Source organism: Ornithorhynchus anatinus, chromosome 13 (assembly GCF_004115215.2).
Source record: "Ornithorhynchus anatinus isolate Pmale09 chromosome 13, mOrnAna1.pri.v4, whole genome shotgun sequence".
Taxonomy (NCBI): domain Eukaryota; kingdom Metazoa; phylum Chordata; class Mammalia; order Monotremata; family Ornithorhynchidae; genus Ornithorhynchus; species Ornithorhynchus anatinus.
In genome coordinates, this window is record NC_041740.1 from 24,907,707 (window position 1) to 24,926,257 (window position 18,551).

Genomic DNA, 18,551 nt, shown 5'->3' on the forward strand with positions numbered 1-18,551 from the left:
AGAATACATTGGAAACTAGCGTGGTGCAAGATAGAGAATGTCTTAGAAGGGGCCAGAGTTATCTTACTGGTAGTCACAAGCTGCAGGTGGTCAGTTCTGGGGCTAGTGAGAGGTGATACCAATTAGGGTTAGGAACGTTGGCACTGAGGCAGGAGACTTGCCCGGCAGCTGCCTATATGGTAGAGTTATTAGTGTTATAGTGTAGGACAGTGCTTTGCACACAGGAAGCGTGCAAGAAATCTGAATGAAATAATTTGCTTAGAAGAAGTTAATAATGCTCGTGGCCGAGATGGTGTGGGCCTAGCTTATTTCGTAGAGGGATAATTTGATTGGAAATATCCATTTGTGATCCCCACATTCCCTGGAGAAATTAAAGTAGGTGCCAATACGATCATTGCTGGGCTGGCTTGTTCAAGCAAGAGGGATGGTTTGAGAGCCACAAAGAAGCAGTCCAGCTCTTGAGCCCAGTGGATTCTTTTGTTTAGTTGTTTTATGGTATTTGTGAAGCGCTTACTATATGTCAAGCACTAGTACAGATACAAGTTTAATCAGGTTGGACGGAGTCCCTGCCCCCATGGGGCTCCAGTCTTAAGTAGGAGGGAGTAGGATTCAATCCCCATTTTACAGCTGAGGAAACTGCGGCACAGAGAATAACAACGGTAATTGTGGTATTTGTTAAGCGCTTAACTGTGTGCCAGGCACTGTATTAAGCTCTGGGGTGGATACAAGCATATCAGGTTGAACACTTGTCCCTCGTGGGGCTCACAGTCTCAATCCCCATTTTACAGAAATCTAGACTAAACCCCGCAGCGCCACCAGAACTCCTTACGGGGGTAAGATTTTCCAGGGTCTCCACTGTTTTGATACCAATCAGTGGCATTTATTATGTGCTTACTATGTGTAGAGCACTCCATTAAGTGCTTGGGAGAATACAGTACAAGAGTTAACAGGCACTTTCCTATTTCCATGAGTGGACATGGACAGTAATCAAAGCAAGCTCTCCTCTAGACTGTAAGCTCTTTCATTCATTCATTCAATTGTATTTACTGAGCGCTTACTGTGTGCAAGGCACTGTACTAAGTGCTTGGAAAGTACAATTCGGCAACACTCTTTGTGAACTGGGGTCAGGTCTGCCAACTCAGTTGTCTTGTTCTCTCCTAAGCATTTAGACCAGTGCACTGCACATAGTAAGCGCTCAATAAATACCATTATTGATTGATTAAAATATCGTCAGTTAAGAAAACCAGAGCCGAAAGAAAAAAAGAAATCTGAAATAGGAGCATGGTAACACACAGTGGCATTTAAAAAGAGAGAAGAGAGTTTTGATGATAATTGAGAACGAACATTTCATCCCACTATAACAGAGCTTCCTGATAGGAATTTGTCTTCTATTCTGGAACATTCATGTTTAATTTGTCTTGGATTCAGAGCAGTGGTAACATTGGCTTTTAGCCGAGTGATATGGGCGTGAGTATTTTTCGGTTAAAACCTTTCAGGTTAATCAGTCAGGTTAATCGGTTGAACAGATCAGATTTGTTATTAGCATCAGTGTGGGGCAAATGTTAATTTGCCATTAAGTTCATTAATTCATTAATAAAGCTGAATATTATCTTGCTGGCAGAATTAAAGGGCCCTTTCAAGGAAGATGATTTCATTGAGTAGAATTCAAATCCAAAGGGTACAGTTTCAGTGCATGGAAAATTAAACATTGAAATACTTTTAATGAAAATGAAACTTTTATGCCTATTTCCAAGCCTCCCCCATGGAAATGTGTCGCTGGTGAATCTTGCCTTAGCTCTGGCTTCCTTGTCCTAGATATGACAGCTTGCATTTTGTCATTGTGCATTCTTTATTTTAAAAAACTGTTCGAGTACTTAGGGGTCAAAGTTTTTTAAGGGTAATTCAGCTCAAGGTGAATTCAGACTCCATACGCACTTCCCATATCCAATTCAGAATTTTATCTGGCGCAAACCAAGTGTCACTGGGCTTTTTCTTAAAAAGTCCGCTTTTGCCTTTCCCCCAGCCACTCAGTTTACCTATGCCTGTTATAATAATAATTAATAATTATGATACTTGTTAAGCGCTTACTATGTGCCAAGAATTCTTCTAAGCACTGGGTTCGATGCAAGTTAATCATGTGAGTCCCACACTCACAATCTTATCCCCATTTTTCAGATGAGGAAACTGAGGCTGAGGAAACCGAGGCCCAGAAAAGTGAAGTGACTTGCCCAAGGTCCCACAGCAGACGTGTGGCAGAACCGGGATTAGAATCCAGGTCCACCTGACTCCCAGGCACATGCTCTATCCACTGAGTGGCACACGTTGTTGGGGGCCATATTTTCGTTTCAGGGCCAGCCCGTTAGCCCTGCCTTTTGGCCCAGCCCAGGTTCCCCGGGATCAAGATGACCAGCTGTCCAACGACGGAGTCTCTGGGGCTTCCCCCGCCACCGCGGGGGCCCGGAGTAAGCCCGAGAACTGGAGACTGGTGGCCTGTTGGTTGGGGTTTCATTGGGGCAGCGGCAGTCAGTAGAAAGCTTCCAATCCCTGGTGAGTTAGAAGGCTCCCGTGAGGGTCCCCACTCAGGAAATCAATCAATTCCTCTCCCCCAGCTTCAAAGGCTTACTGAAGGCCCATCTCCTCCAAGAGGCCTTCCCTGACTAAGCCTTCCTTTCCTTTTCTCCCACTCCCTTCTGCCTCACCCTGACTTGCTCCCTTTATTCATCACCACCCCCAGCCCTACAGGACTTATGTCCATAAATGCCATTTATTTATTTCTGTTTATGTCTGTCTCCCCCTCTAGACTGTAAGCCCATTGTGGGCAGGGAATGTGTCTGCTTATTGTTATATTTTACTCTCCCCAGTGCTTAGTACAGTGCTCTGTACACAGTAAGCGCTCAATAAATACGATTGAGTGACTGATGTATGGAGCACTTACCTTGTGCAGAGCACTGGATTAAACGCTTGGGAGAGAACCCTACAAAAGAGTTGGTTGGCACGTTCCCTCCCCACAGAGAGTATACAGTCTAGAGGGGGGAGACAGACATTAAAAGAAATAGATTATGGATATACATGTATGTGCTGTGGGGCTGAGTGTGGGGTGAATAAAGGGAGCTAATCCAAGCCCAAGCTTGATGCAGAAGGGAGTGGGAGAAGAGAAAATTAGGAAAGACCTCTTGGAGGAGATGTGCCTTCAATAAGGCTTTTAAGGTCTGTCGGCTGTGAAGGGCGTGGTATTCCAGGCAAAAGGCAGGATGTGGGCGAGAGGTTGGCTTTGAGATAGATAAGATGGAGGCACAGTGAGAAGGTTGGCCTTAGAGGAGTGAAGTGTGCAGGCTGGGTTGTAGGAGAGTAGCGAGGTGAGTTAGGAGGGGCAAGGGGGTTGAGCGGAAAAGATTCTTCACTTGCACCGGCACATCCCAACCCTTTCGAGTACGGCCGGGTCCAGTGACCACAGTAAAAGCGAGCGTCAGATCCTCCTAATCGATCAGTCAAATCAGTGGTATTTATTGAGCACTTCACTAACATGAGCCAGGAGGTTAAACCCTTAAAGACACATGGTTTAGGCCTTTTTTTCTTTTCCATTTTTTTTTTTCAACTGCTATCGAGTTTACTTTGGGGAGGTGCAGACCATGAGAATAAATCGAGCCTGGTCCATGGGTGTGCCAGGTCTAATTCCTTTCCATTGAAAATGAAGAAAATTCTCAACACTGATATTTCAATTCAGAGTCGCCAGACCATATTAGCTAGAGCTTCTTAGAGCATATTGCCTGGTCGTGCGTGGCATAAAGAAATGTGCTGACTCTTAATATCCCGATGGTAAAAAGGGGCATATATATATACCAGAGTTACGCTTTATGTTTAGTCGCTTCATTAGTTTCCAGAATTTCCCAGGATTCAAAGAAACTGATGAATAATGTGTACGAAGAATGGCTAATCACGCTAGAATTGTTCGCCGGATAGTCAGCGGAAAGGGATGAGTATCTCTTCCCTTCATCAGTGATTTGTGCAAAGTCCAGGTCAGTAGTTTGTACTAATTGGTTCCATCTGTTTGCATCTGTAGACTGGCAGAGAGACATAGCTTGGGATCTAAGGCGCCAGGCCTTTAATAATAATTATAGTAATACTAATAATAATGTTGGTATTTGTTAAGCGCTTACTATGTGCAGAGCACTGTTCTAAGCGCTGGGGTAGATACAGGGTAATCAGGTTGTCCCACGTGAGGCTCACAGTTAATCCCCATTTTACAGATGAGGGAACTGAGGTACAGAGAAGTTAAGTGACTTGCCCACAGTCACACAGCTGACAAGTGGCAGAGCCGGGATTCGAACCCATGAACTCTGACACCCAAGCCCGGGCTCTTTCCACTGAGCCACGCTGCTTCCCTATTGTGGTATTGTGGTATTGGTCAAGTGCTTCCAACATGCCAAGCACTGCACTAAACGCTTGGGGAGGTACAAGATATCCTAGTTTCCCTGGTTGCTTACAGTGTAGCAGGGAGAACAGGTATTGGGTCCCCATTGAAGAAACTGAGGCATAGAGAAGTGAAGTGACTTGTCCAAGGTCACACAACAGGCAAGGGACAGAACCAGGATTAGAACCCAGGTCTGCTGACTCTCAGGTCCGAGCTCTTTCCATTAGGCCATGCTGCTTCTCTGAAAAAGAGGTCTCATATACCAAGTTAGAATATGTAGGAGCTGAGGGTTCCTGGGTACAGGCCCATAGGAATCCCTCTACATAGGGGGAAAAAAATAAAATAAAAAGGCTAATCCTCTTGAGCTGTGACCTCTTATACAAATATGCAATGAATTTTGAAGATTCTGTCTCTTACCCAGTAAAGGATACCATATATCGATTTCCGTCACATTATTAATGCCTAAAAGCTTTTATAGCAATTTACTACTATTACGTTGAAGGGCTTTGTTTTTCAGAAATCTAATTTCAGTTTGGCGTTGAATATTGAACTCCTAAATTGTGGTGAGCTCCTGCCCAAACAGTATCAGGGTTTGCTCATGGCCACATGAAAATACTAAAGATATGGAGCAAATTTACTGATATTGTTAACATCATGATTTGAATTTTTTTTTTTTTACCAATCAATGACTGTTTGAGCAGCTTAGTAATAAGTGGGACAAATAATTTACTTAGGAATGGGTAAGTTTGGATGGGAATTAATTTTATAGAGGCACCATTTAATAATGCTGAGGTTGTAACCTCAGCACTTTTGCATGTATTCATATTCGGTATACTCATCCATTTCTTTCTGATGTACTATTCCTACTGTCCATATGGTCTTGTTCTTCCTCCTGTTCTCACTGTTTGCATATAATGTGTGTCTGCCCATCTCTCCCATTTGATTTTAAGTTCACTGAGGGCAGGGAATACGTCTTTTGGGTGATGTACCCTCTGAAACCTTGAATATAATGAGCTGCACACACAGAATATGTGCAAAGAGCAAATCTCTGTTCTTGCAAGTATGGGATAGTTTACCCACCTGGTAGGACCTAGACTTTTTTTAATGGTATTTGCAAAGCGCTTACTATGTGCCAGGCACTATACTAAGCGCTGGAGTAGATACAAACTAATAAAGTTGGACATAGTCCCTGTTCCACATGGGGCTCACAATCTTAATCATTTACTCACATTTGTAGTGATGATTGTATTGATACTTTTTGAGCACTTCCTGAGTACAATACACTGTACTGTATGCAAGTACAGTAGAAGTACAAATCAAGTTCCTTGCTCACTAAGAGGTTGAACTCTCCCAGGGGGAAGACCAACAGAGAAATATATGTACAGTATCATGCCCATTCTCATCAGTTGTACATTCAACCGTTTATCTTGATTACTCTGTAAATACTTGTATAACTTTCCATCTTTAGAATGCATGTAAGCCAGAAATATGTCACTGGCTTATTTTGGAAGTGCTTAGTAAAGTGCAGTCAACGTGCTACATATATGCACAAATATTGAGGATTGGCAAAAATAAATACATAAGTGCAGAGCTAGCCAAAGAGCTATTAAGAGTCAGATTATTAGCAATTAGGGAAGGCTTGTTGGAGAAGGTGAGAACTTAAGGAGAATTTTGAAGGCAGGGAGGACTGAGATCTGCCATATTTAAGTGAGGAAGAAAGTTCCAGCCAGAATATTTTTTGAAGCAGAGACTTTTCCTTATGAAGCAATTCACTATAAAAAGATGTCAGTGCTTATTAAAGGAAAAAGTGAAACAAATTGGACAGGGAAAACCCAGTTGCCCTTCAAGGGCTTAGTACTTAGTACAGTCCTTTGCACACAGTAAGCGCTCAATAAATATGATTGAATGAATGGAGTCATTTTGCTGAAACCTTGCATCTCGTAAAGCCTAGAGAAATCCTAGTTTAGGCGGCTTCCCACGGTATTGTTTCTTGCCGGTGACCATAGAGGACTGAAAAGCTTTAGGTTAAAGTGGTGCAGGGAGGAGTTTTTTCTGGGCGTCTCTCACGGGCACAGGGATTCTTCCCACAACTAAGTCAGCCGGATTCTGGAAACCGCCTTGAGGCGAGCCAGAGTGGCTGTGGGAAATTGGGGCAGGACTGGGGACTGCTGAAGAGCCTCAGGTGCATTCTGCCAATCAGGCAAGTGGGCAAACTTTACTATTCCTTGGGAAAGAGCCCAGAGTCATTTGGCCCATCCAGAATGAACACAACTCCAACATTGTCTTCGGACCTACAGTGAGCAGATTCATCCGCCACTTCATTCATTCAGTTGTAGTTATTGAGCACTAAATGTGTTCAGAATACTGTACTAAACATTTGGGAAAGTACAATATAAAAGAATTGGTGGACATGAACACTGCCCAAAAGGGGCTGACGGTGTACAGCATGGGCCCAATAAGTATTTGTTATAGCTACAGTGCAAATCCCTCTAAAACAGGGAGAGATCAGCTGAGGCTCTCTAAAGAGCAGTCAGTCAATTACATTTGTTGAGTGCTTACTGCGTGCAGAGCACTCTACTCTGTGCTTGAGAGAGTACAGTGTGTAACAATAATCCCAGCTCTGCCACTTGTTTGCTGTGTGATCTTGGGCAAGGTACTTAACTTCTTTATGCCTCAGTTACTTCATCTGTAAAATGGGGATTAAGACTGTGATCCCCACGTGGGACAACCTGATCACTACGTATCTACCCCAGCACTTAGAACAGTGCTTGGCACATAGTAAGTGCTTAGCAAATATAATTATTGTTGTTATTAATAAACAGACTCAGCCCTGGCATAGTCATCAGAAAGTGGCCACAACCCTATAGCTCCAGGGCTGAACCCACCCCTGACTGTATTTTCTTGATACCAGTTTTGCTTTCAAAGGTAACATTTGGTTGAAGAAATTGTGGTTAATACAGTGTGTGATTTGTTGTTTGGAAATGTCTGTTTTTCATTTATCTTTTCTCTATAGGCAGCCCTTAATTTTTCTAAATATTGTGAACCTGTGGTCAGAGGAGAAGGTAAGCGTTTATCACTTTTGATACATGGTAGTAATAATTGCTTTTCTGGGGCTGTGCCTTTGAGAATTTGTACCTGTGAGATTGAATTTTTTTTTATTTGATGCAGCAAGCGAGCGAGATACACGCAAACTCTGGAGAAATATTGAGCCTCATTTGAAGAAAGCCATGCAGACTGTTTATCTCAGGGAAATATCAAGGTAATCGTCCACACATTGTTCGCCAGAGATTTATTATGCAGTAGAACTTTACTCTAGAAAGTTCCTCAAGGATAAATTCAAGTTTTTGCTCTTGTGTTCATTAAATAAAGGCATGGGGGGGTTGTTGATGAGGGGTGGGCTAGAGGGGCTTCTGCTAAAGATTTTGCCTGACAGAAAAGTAAACTAACATGCATTTCATTCCATTTTTTCCCTGGGGAAAGTGGTTGGAAAACTAACATTCATAACAATATTTGTTGTGAGGGATTTGTCCGTTAAATTATTAAACAGACAAAGGAATGGTGTACTGAGACAAAAGAATGTATCTAGAGAAAAAATGTTGCCTAGAAGCTATATTTCTCACATTTGCCTAAATGCTCTTATTTTTAATTTAGCAATAGTTTCATTAAAAATCAGCAGAGTTGAAAGTGAAATTGAATGGTTTGCAGAGCTATAGTATGGGGGAAAAATTAAATGAATCAGAGCTTTTATAGAGGCATGTTATCTGATACTAGTATGGAAAACATAGCTGTAAGTGTGATTGGATCATGAGGAACATTGTCCCATAGACTTTCTTGTTCTAAATTGATGTACGCCCCAGAATTAACACTGACATCAGTTATTGGCATTTATTGATTTTTCGTTGTGATTTTTATTAACCACTTACTATCAAGTACCGTTCTAACTGTTGGGGTAGATACAAGTTTATCACATTGAACACAGTTCTGTCCCACATAGAGCTCACAGCCTAAGTAAGAGGGAGTAGAATTTAATTTCATTTTGCTGTTGAAGAAACTGAGGCACAGAGAAGTGACTTGCCCAAGGACACACAACAAGTAATTGACAGATTCCGGATTAGAACCCAGGTCCTCTGACTCCCAGGCCCGTACTCTTTCCACTAGGCCATACTGCTTCTCTTTGAGTACTTACTGTGTGTAGAGCACTGTACTGAGCATTTGAGAGAGCACAGTAAAACAGAGTTGGTAGACATGTTCCCCGCCCACAACGAGCTTACAGTGTAGAGGGGCAGACAGACATTAACAGAAAAAAATAGATTATGGATATGTAAATAAGTCGGAGCTTTTATGAAGCAGCGTGGAGTAGTGGGTAGAGCAAGTGGCTGGGAGCCAGAAGGTCATGTGTCCTAATCCTGGCTCTATCCAAGTTCTGCATAGACCCCACTAGAGAGCTTGCATTCCCTGTTTCACCAGTAAATTCCCAATAATGTCTCTTGATTACTGCCAATTCTAAGAGTGGATTGTTTCAAGGTACCTACAAGGGATTCAATCAATTAATGCTATTTATTGAGCGTTTACTGAGTGCAGAGCAGTTGGGAGAGTACAATCCAACAGAGTTAGCAGACAGTCTCGCTGCCTGCAACGAGCTCACAGTCTAGAGGGAACCAACCCTCTAGACTGTTAGCTTGTGGGCAGGGAGCATGTCTGTTTATTGTTGTATTGTACTCTCCCATGCGCTTAGTACAGTACTCCGCACACAGTAAGCGCTCAATAAATTCCACTGAATGAATGAGCCGAAACCTTTCAGTTAAGCTCTTTTACTAACGAGAGAGAGCTATTCTTATTTTATAGTTGGGTTTTTTATTTTATATTTGCTAGTCCACATAGGGATCTTGCCTTTGGATTTTGTCCCATCTGCTAAGTGTGTGATGAAAAGAAATGCTTATAAGGATGTTGGATGGCAACAGATATGTGATTCACCAGAGGAGATTGAAGTATTGCAAATGTATCGACAGCTCTGTCTGCTCATGATCAATTTTTTGTGATGTGTTCTAGTCAGGTTCTCACACACAAAAAATGCAAGTCTGCAATTGTCCATGAAATTTGGCAATAATATAAAAATGCATCCCACTGTAATCCAGTTGTAATGGGTCATGTAGATGTAATGATTTAATTTTGCATTTAATTTCAATTTAATTTGGCATTTTAATTAACCATAAATCTGAATCGTTTAACCTTGTAATACTTGATGTTCTCTAGATAGAAATGCAAAGAGCAACAGGATAAGTCAAGTTAAAAAAGAATTTTCCCAGGTTGAATTAAACTGGCAGTCAGACTGTTACAGTCTCATTTCTAGTGATGTTCTGCGGTGTAAACCTTGAAAAAGCAACGGAGATAGGATTCAATCCTGGCAGTTAACAAACCTGTCATGTGAGTGAATGAGTTGAACAAGCAGCAGACAAGGATGTCTTTCGCTGTTGTGGGCAGAGAATGTGTCTGTTTATTATTGTGTTGTACTCTCCCAAGCACTTCGTACAGTGCTCTGCACATAGTAAGTGCTCAATAAATACGATTGACTGAATCCACTGTAGTTGGATCCCACAGCCATTATTTATGTATATTAATGTCTATCTCCCCCTCTAGACTGTGGGCAGAGAATGCATCTGTTTGTAGTTATATTGTACTCTCCCAAGCACTTAGTACAGTGCTTTGCACACAGTAAGCGCTTAATAAATATGAATGAATGAAAACCCCTGGCCATTCAGGAGTGGATGCAGAAACCCCGTCCGATTGGGCTGATGTTTGGGTTTAGGGGTGACGCTCATTGTTGAGGCAGTGGCTTACTGGAAAGAGCGCGGGCCTGGGAGTCAGAAGGACCTGACTTCTAATCCTGGCTCTGCACCTTCTCTACTGGGGGACCTTGGGCAAATCACTTCACTTCTCTTTGCCTCATTTACCTCATCCGGAGAACCCAGCTCCTTCTGACTCCCAGGCCCCTACTCTGTCCCCTAGGCCATGCTGGGAGGGTGTAGATGGCAAAGCCACCGGTGGAATTTACTCATCTGCAGGACCTGGCTGGAATGTTGAGATTGAAGCAGGCCCTTTTGCGGGGTAGGGCATCAAGCGATGCAGGTCGAATCCCCAGGTCGAATCACCTCACATTGTACACACAATGTAGCCCCATGTGGGACCTGGACTGTGTCCCAACCTAATTAGCTTGTATCCACCCTAGCACTTAGTACAGTGCCTGGCACATAGTAAGTGCTTAACAAATACCACGATTATTATTGTTCCCCGTGCCTCAGTTTCCTCACCTGTAAAATGGGGATTTCAGTACTTGTTCTCTTTCCTGCTTAGATTGTGAGCCGTGTGTGGGAGAGGCACTGTGACCAACCAGATTATTCTGTATCTTCCCCAGAGCTTAGAACAGTGCTTGGCACATAGTGAGTGCTTAACAAATACCACAGTTATTATTTTTAATATTATTATGCTCGGTCTCAGGAACTCTTCTTGGGGACCCTCCTAACTTTCCGCTCCTCTGAAAATGGATAGGGGAGCAAGGGACCAGCCTATTCACCACTGTTTGCAGTTGTTATCTGTAGGACAGGAGAGGTGCGTGCTGGTGGAAACTCTGGGGGGTGAGGGAAAAAGGGAGTAGAGTGTTTGTGAATTTGGTGACAGGATTGGTTTAGGAAATGGCTTCTTTCCTTCTTTTACTTTTATGGAATACGCTAAGCGTTTACTATGTGCCAGGCACTTTTCTAAGCGTGGGGGTAGATACAAACTAATTAGGTTGGACAGAGTCCGTCCCACATGGGGCTCACTCTCTTAATCCCCATTTTACAGATGATAGAACTGAGGTACAGAGAAATGAAGTGACATGCCCAAGATCACACAGCAGACAAGTGGCAGAGCTGGGATTAGAACCTGAGTCTCAGGCCTGGGCTCTGTCCACTAAATTGCCCTTTTACAGAGCAAATTATGCAGCTATCTCCCCTTTTAGACTAAGTTCTGTAGTGGGCAGAGAACTTGTCTACCTATTCTTTATATTGTATTCTCCCAAGCGCCCAGAACAGTGTCCTGCATGCAGTAAGTGCTCAATATGATTAATTGATGGTTGAATAGGTAGTTGGGTCATTCGCCTGCCTCAGCAACTTGATCCCTGTAGTTTATTATTTGAAAATGTGGTTATGTTTCCTAGAGCTGATTCTTATTTAATGTAATATTCAGGATGCTGTGACCTCTGGTTGTGAATATAATGAAAAGTAAATAGATTCACCTTTCATTTACCTCAAATCAAGAATATTGTTTCCTTTTCACTGTGCACACTGCATTGTACTAAACACTGGGTAAATGTACAAAAGAGATAGCTCAGTCTCTGCCCTCCAAGTTTGAAAACCAGTTTAGGAAAGGAATGACAAAGATTGATGAAGTGTTAGTTAAAAGGGAGAGAATACATTGTTAACAAAAAGCAAGCAAATCAATCGCAAATGAAATGGTAAATCCATAATTGAACATGCTGAGAGAATGGCATGTCTGGGAAGGATAGGAATTAATCAGGGAGTGCCTTCTGGAGGAAGGATGGAGGTGTTCCTCTGGGGTGAGTTACAAACAAAGTAGAAGATTCAATCCCTGCTCAGAGGAGCCCATAACACTTAAATTCACTTTATAATGGTATTTATTAAGCACTTGCTATGTGCCAGGCGTTGTTCTAATAACTGAGGTAGGTACAAGTTAATCAGGTTGGACACAGTCAATGTCCCACATGGGGCTCACAATCTTAATTCCTGTTTTACAGATGAAATGAAATGACTGAGAAGTGAAATGACTTTCCCAAGATCACACAGCAGACACGTGGCAGAGCTGGGATTAGAACCCAGGTCTTCTGACTCCCAGCCCCATGCTCTTTCCACTAGGCCACACTGCTACTCTTTTCTTTGAATACAGAATTGTTCAGGACTGTTTCAGGAGAAAGTCTCATCAATATACTTTTGAAACCTCATTCCATCTTTAATGAGGATATTCCTGTTAATATTTGGACCGATGTGTCTTCAGATTCCTCAGCTTCTGTCTCCTTTACCTCTAACTTTTCAGAAGACCACCTTTGGCTCCCAACACTGAGGAATTGAGGAAAAATAAGCCCAAATTAGAATTATAAGTGAAGTGCCAATAACTCCCTGCCCAAGGTTTCATTCATTCCATGTTTTATCGACCTCGTCCCTCCTCTCCTCCCCAACTCCTGTAAATGTTTGAGAAGCAGCATGGCTTAAGTGGATAGAGCATGGGCCTGGGAAATCAGAAGGTCCTGAGTTCTAATCCCATCTCCACCACTTATCTGCTTTGTGACCTTGGGCAAGTCACTTCACTTCTGCGCTTCAGTTACCTCATCTATAAAATAGTGATGTGAGTCGCAGGCGGGACATGGACTGCATCCAACCTGATTAGCTTGTATCTACCCCGGCGCTTAGAACAGCGCCTGGCACATTCCTTTTAGGGAAAAAAAAGTGCTTACTGGTTTTTTTAGGTCATTCTCAGAAGCTCGTACCCCTCTCATCCCTTCTCGGAAAGATCCATAGTTTATTTTAAGTGCCAAACTGCAGAATCTGCAGCCCTTTCTTTTTTCCATTCACTGGTTTTCCTTTGGTTTCAGAGCGAGAAGGCTCTAGGCCAAGATTAAAGCAGCAGGTACAGCCTAACTGCAGCACCTGCCGGGAATGAATACCAAATAGGAAAGCCTGGACTGCATCTGGAGGTTGTCTTACATTCCCTTACATTCCTGCAAGGAGAGGATTTCAGGGGCTGACTGAATTGGCACTAAACCATGATGGAAAGGAACATAAATTTAATCGAAATCCCAGACGATTCATTGTACAAAATTACCTCTTGTTTATAGGCAAATTAAGCCTGCCCACTTTTGAAATACACAGAAGTTTATAGGTCTCATTGAATGGAATTTTCAATTAATTTGAATTTTTATTGGCTATTTTTCCCTTGGAATTCTAATTGATTTCTTACACTTTTTCTTGTAGTTCGCAATGGGAGAAATTGCAGCAAGAAGATACAGAACCAGGGCAAGTGAAAGGTATCCAAAGGAACATTAAAATAAATATTGAGACGTCCTCCGTTGATTTATGGTCAATTATAAAGTTAGGAGAAAACAATTTGGAAAATATATAAGATGAGGGAAAAGTGAACACTTAATCGCAGGAGGTTTTTCTTTGTAATATTTTGAGATGCCTTTAAAAATCTAAAAGACTATTTTTCAACTCTTTCCAGTATCTAGTTTTGTTCCCCCCCCCCCCCGACAAATGCCCACTGAGTTAGTCTTTATTTCACATGAACAGACAGATTATATTTCCTCTGTCAGAGCCATTATCCCCAAATGTCTGTGCTGGTTTGGAAGTGGTGAAAGCCATTATTGAAGTGATGTTTATCACCTGCTCAGTGAGCTTGAGGTTAACCAGTAGAATAGTGGTTGTCACACTTTTGTGTTGGAGGCCTCCCACATCCACTCATGTTCGTACCACACTTCTCCCACAGAGTAATGGGATTGGGTTAGAAGACCACCGAGTTTTACCTTCGTGGCTGATGTTGAAGAAGTATCATAACCGTCGAGAAGCAGCATGGCCTAGTGGATAGAACATGGGACAGGGAGTTGACAAAACCTGGGTTTTAGTCCCCTCTCTGCCACTCGTCTGCTGTGTGATCTTGGCCAAGTCATTTCACTTTGCCGGACCACAGGTCTCTCATCTGTAGAATGGGGATTAAGACTGTGAGCCTCATGTGGAACAAGGACTGTGTCCAACCCAGTTAGCTCATATCAACCCCAGTGCCTAAGTACAGTGCCTGGCACAGAGTAAGCACTTAAATGTCATTTAAAAAAACATTCAATTTATTTTATTCAAACCTAGAAGCAAAAATTGCCACTTGTGGTATCCAAGAATAAATTTGCAAATAATTGAATAAAGAATGTTCAGTCTGTGATCTCAGAAAAAACCTAAAGCTTAAAGCCCTATGTGGCTCTGAGGGCTAACCCTTGGGAAAATATGGAATCTCTGGTGTCCTGGGCCAGCGACTCGAGGGAAAGTTTTTCCGACTGAAGTTTGGAGCTGTAAGGGATTGGGTTTGGGTTAGGTCTCCTCTCGCAGACTCCACAGGCAGTAACGTGGGATGTGCAGTTGATTGTAATTCTCCTGCAGCCCCAGACTCCCCCGGGAGACGAGCTAAATCTTTTCTCGCTCTTCTCCAGGTAACTGGCGTATTTTGTGCTCCCCGCTTTGGCAAAATTGACCCCTCTTAAAAATGAATCGTGTGGGGTTTGTGTCTCTGGATAAAATCTGTGACCCTTTTCATTTATTTTTCAGCGAGTCAGAATGGACTGAGACGATTTTTCAGCTACTTCTGTTTCTTCTCCAGTTATGTAAATGCCTGCCCTCTTTTCTTCAGGGGTAGGACATTGCCAGTATCCTCTTCTATCTGTTCTCAAAAAAACTGAGAGAAAAACCTAGACACCAACAGAAGGGGATTCTGGTGAATAGCTGTACCTTCCGCAAAAGATCACCCAGGGTACTGCATAAACCTAACTCCCAACATCTAACGAGTGAAGGCCTATGTATAACATCGAGCTCTAGCACAAGAAACCCGTTGCTTGGCTTATTTTAATTGTTTGTACTTAAGAGCTCATACACCCATTTTGGAACTCATTGAAATTGGTGGGTTGGGTCCTGGGATTGTCCTAAACATTGTCCCGAAACTATTACCTCTCAGCTATTGTCCCTTTATCATCTGTGATTTGGATCACAATTTTGGTCCAGCTGTCCACATATTCATGAAATTTACAGGCTAATGGTACTTGTTAAACACTTACTATATACCAAGCACTGTTCTAAGCACTGGGATAGGTGCAAGTTAATCAGGGTAGACACAGTCCCTGTCCCTCATGGGCTCACATTCCTATCCCCATTTTACAGATGAGATAACAGGAATTATGAAGTAAAGGGTAGTTTTACAGGAAGGGGGTAACCGTGTTATCAATTCACCTCAGTTTTAAGGGGTTAAGTTGTGTTTTTTAAAACGTTCTGGTTCTTGACAGAACAACTTTAGGTCCAACAGACTTTGGTATTAATATTTTAATTCATAGTGCATTAAAATCAGAATGCTGGGGTTGTCATTTGAAGAATTTGTGCCAGCGCACAGTAGCTAATCTTAGCATGTCAGAAGGATGAAAGATCCCAGGCTAGTTATTCAAATTATCATATTGTTCTCAACCTGAAATGAGGTTTTTTTGGCCCTTTTAGCACTAAAATGGAGCCATGTCTTCAAACCATTCTCTAAGTCAGTGTCAGCTTGGATATGAAACGAGAATGGGATCCAAAAAAGCTATTTTCCAGTAAATGTGCTAGGAAAAACATACTGAATCATCCAGTTTGCTTCATTTCACCTAATCAGCAGCGTGCAGAAAGAATGGCAAAGAGCTGCAGATAATAGTTACGAGCATTCATGCAAGCAGTGAGCATCTCAAAAGTCAAATTTTTCATCTCCACACAGATTTCCAATTCGCATTTGATGATTTTTCTAAAAAGTACATTTAGAGCCGCTTGTAAATTTGAGGATGAATGCATTGTGGTGTCATAATAAGAAAGTATTCTATTTTAATTAATATCTTTCCATGGTTTGAAAAATGAAAACTATTAAGTAGGGTTAGGGGATTTCATTTTATTCTGACCCTTTAGGGTATGGAAATCAGTTCTGTGATAAGTGGAGCGGGCAGATCCAGTGAGGGATCATTGTGAAACCAGCTCATTATTTAAGAGAAACCATCATGCTTGACTGGCCAGAGAGCCTGAATTAACATTTCTCAGATCTTCCTCCTTCAACGCTTCCTTGTCCCAGAAAGTTAAATAAAGGAAAATACCTCCTCCCCTTCCACCCGCAAATCAGTCAGTGATATTTTGAGAGAATTCTGTGTGCAGAGCACTGTACTGAGCACTTCGGACAATATAACATAGTTGGTAGACACGTTCCCTGAGCACAGTGAGCTTACAGGAGGCCCACCAAAAATCTGAAATTCAAATTTTGCCTGTGATTGTCCCTCACCTGGAAGCAGGTAATGTCCAGGTTAGGCCGTCCCTGGGGAACAGGAAGTAGTTGATGTCAAGGTCTGGGTTTCTCTGAGGGGAACGTAACTACTGGGAACTTCAAATCGATAAATGAGGCAAGGATGCTGCTGGTTCAGTCAGGTCTGACGGTTGCTCACCAGAATCCTACATGAGTGGTTTTGTGTTCTAGGTCTTTCTGCCCATGCTCATGTGGAACTTCCTTATTACTCCAAATTCCTTCTCATCGCTGCCTATCTGGCCTCATACAACCCGGCAAGAACAGATAAGAGGTTCTTCCTTAAGGTACATTTTTCTTTTTTTTCCTCCACTTTTGGGTTCCTGTGGTTTCTCATTTATTCTCACTTGTCTCTGGAGGGTTAGGTGGGGGGACTGGTAAAAGCAAGGTGTTAAGGAAGAGAGTCGCTCCCTACGAAGAGAGAAAAATAGATGATCTTTTTGGGGGTATTCAGGACTTCTTCCATTCAGTATGTTGACTCAGGTCTAAAGCGTGAACTGCAATGCAACTGGTAATTGGTAGCCTCGCAGAAAGGAAGATACATCCCTTCATTCATTCATTCATTCATTCATTCATTCATTCATTCAATAGTATTTATTGAGCGCTTACTATGTGCAGAGCACTGTACTAAGCGCTTGGAATGTACAAGCTGGCAACAGATAGAGACAGTCCCTGCCCTTTGACGGGCTTACAGTCTAATCGGGGGAGACAGGCAGACAAGAACAATGGCAATAAATAGAGTCAAGGGGAAGAACATCTCATAAAAACAATGGCAACTAAATAGAATCCCCTCCAAGAGGTCTTCCCCAATTAAGCCTTCTTTTCCATGGCCCCCTCTCCCTTCTGCGTCTTCCATGCACTTGGATCTGTGACCTTTGGGCATTTGATATTCATCTCACCCTCAACTCCATAGCACCTGTCTATGTATCTTAAAATTATACATTTTGAATGATTTATATTGATGTCTGGCTCCCCTCTAGACTGTAAGCTGGTTGTGGCCAGGAAATGTGTTTGGCAACTTGGTTGTGCTCAGCATGTACTGAGCGCTCAAGTATCATTAATGATCGATAATGAAGAAGCCCATTAGATGTAGGAGTTATGGGGTGGATCACATTTGTTGTTTAATATCAATGTGTAGTTTTGCATCATCAACCTTTATCAATCAGTGGTATTTATTAAGTGTTTTCTATGTGCAGAGCACTGTACTAGGTGCTTGGGAGAGTACAGTACAACATAGTTGACAGATACATTCCCTGGCCACAACTATCTTACAGGCTAGACGACCATTGTGAACATTGTTTTGAAGAAAGAAATCCAAAAAACCCCCCCAAAAAACACATCACTGAGTGTCGACAATAAGATGGCCGGGGCAAACGGTGAAGAACAATCAAGGGATGTCACTGAACACGTGGGGATGTGAGGTGCTAAAATCAAGAACCAAATGAGATTCTCAGGGGGCTGGCGTGGCCCATCCTGACTTGAAGAAAGATGGCTCAGAGGCCGTGGAAGAGGACATTGGAAGTAGGAGCCAGAGTATTTTGGGCCCTCTCTCTTAGTCATATATATTGAGTGTTTACTGTGTGCAGAGCACTATACTAAGCGCATGGGAGAGTGTAACACACATTCTCTGCCCACAACAAGCTTACACTGTAGAGGGGGAGACAGACATTAATAGAAATAAATAAATTGCAGATATGTACATAAGTTCTGTGGGACTGGGAGTGGGGATGTGTAAATCAGGATGGGGAGCAAGTCAGGGTGATGCAGAAAGGGGTGGGAAATTAGGAAATAAGGGCTTAATAATAATAATGTTGGTATTTGTTAAGCGCTTACTATGTGCAGAGCACTGTTCTAAGCGCTGGGGGAGACACGGGGGAATCAGGTTGTCCCACATGGGGCTCACAATCTTAATCCCCATTTTACAGATGAGGTAACTGAGGCCCAGAGAAGTTAAGTGACTTGCCCACAGTCACACAGCTGACAAGTGGCAGAGCTGGGGTTTGAACTCATGACCTCTGACTCCAAAGCCCAT

At 42.5% G+C, this 18,551-nt stretch overlaps 1 protein-coding gene across 1 annotated transcript in view; it reads left to right on the forward strand.

Moving 5' to 3' along the window:
* Window positions 1-18,551, forward strand: part of ORC5 (origin recognition complex subunit 5) — an 85,405-nt gene that overhangs the window by 14,242 nt on the left and 52,612 nt on the right. The window contains exons 7-10 of the mRNA XM_001508084.6: window positions 7,425-7,473; window positions 7,580-7,670; window positions 13,435-13,487; window positions 16,694-16,806. Coding sequence (XP_001508134.2) covers window positions 7,425-7,473; window positions 7,580-7,670; window positions 13,435-13,487; window positions 16,694-16,806 — 306 coding nt within the window. The remainder of the gene's footprint in view (window positions 1-7,424; window positions 7,474-7,579; window positions 7,671-13,434; window positions 13,488-16,693; window positions 16,807-18,551) is intronic.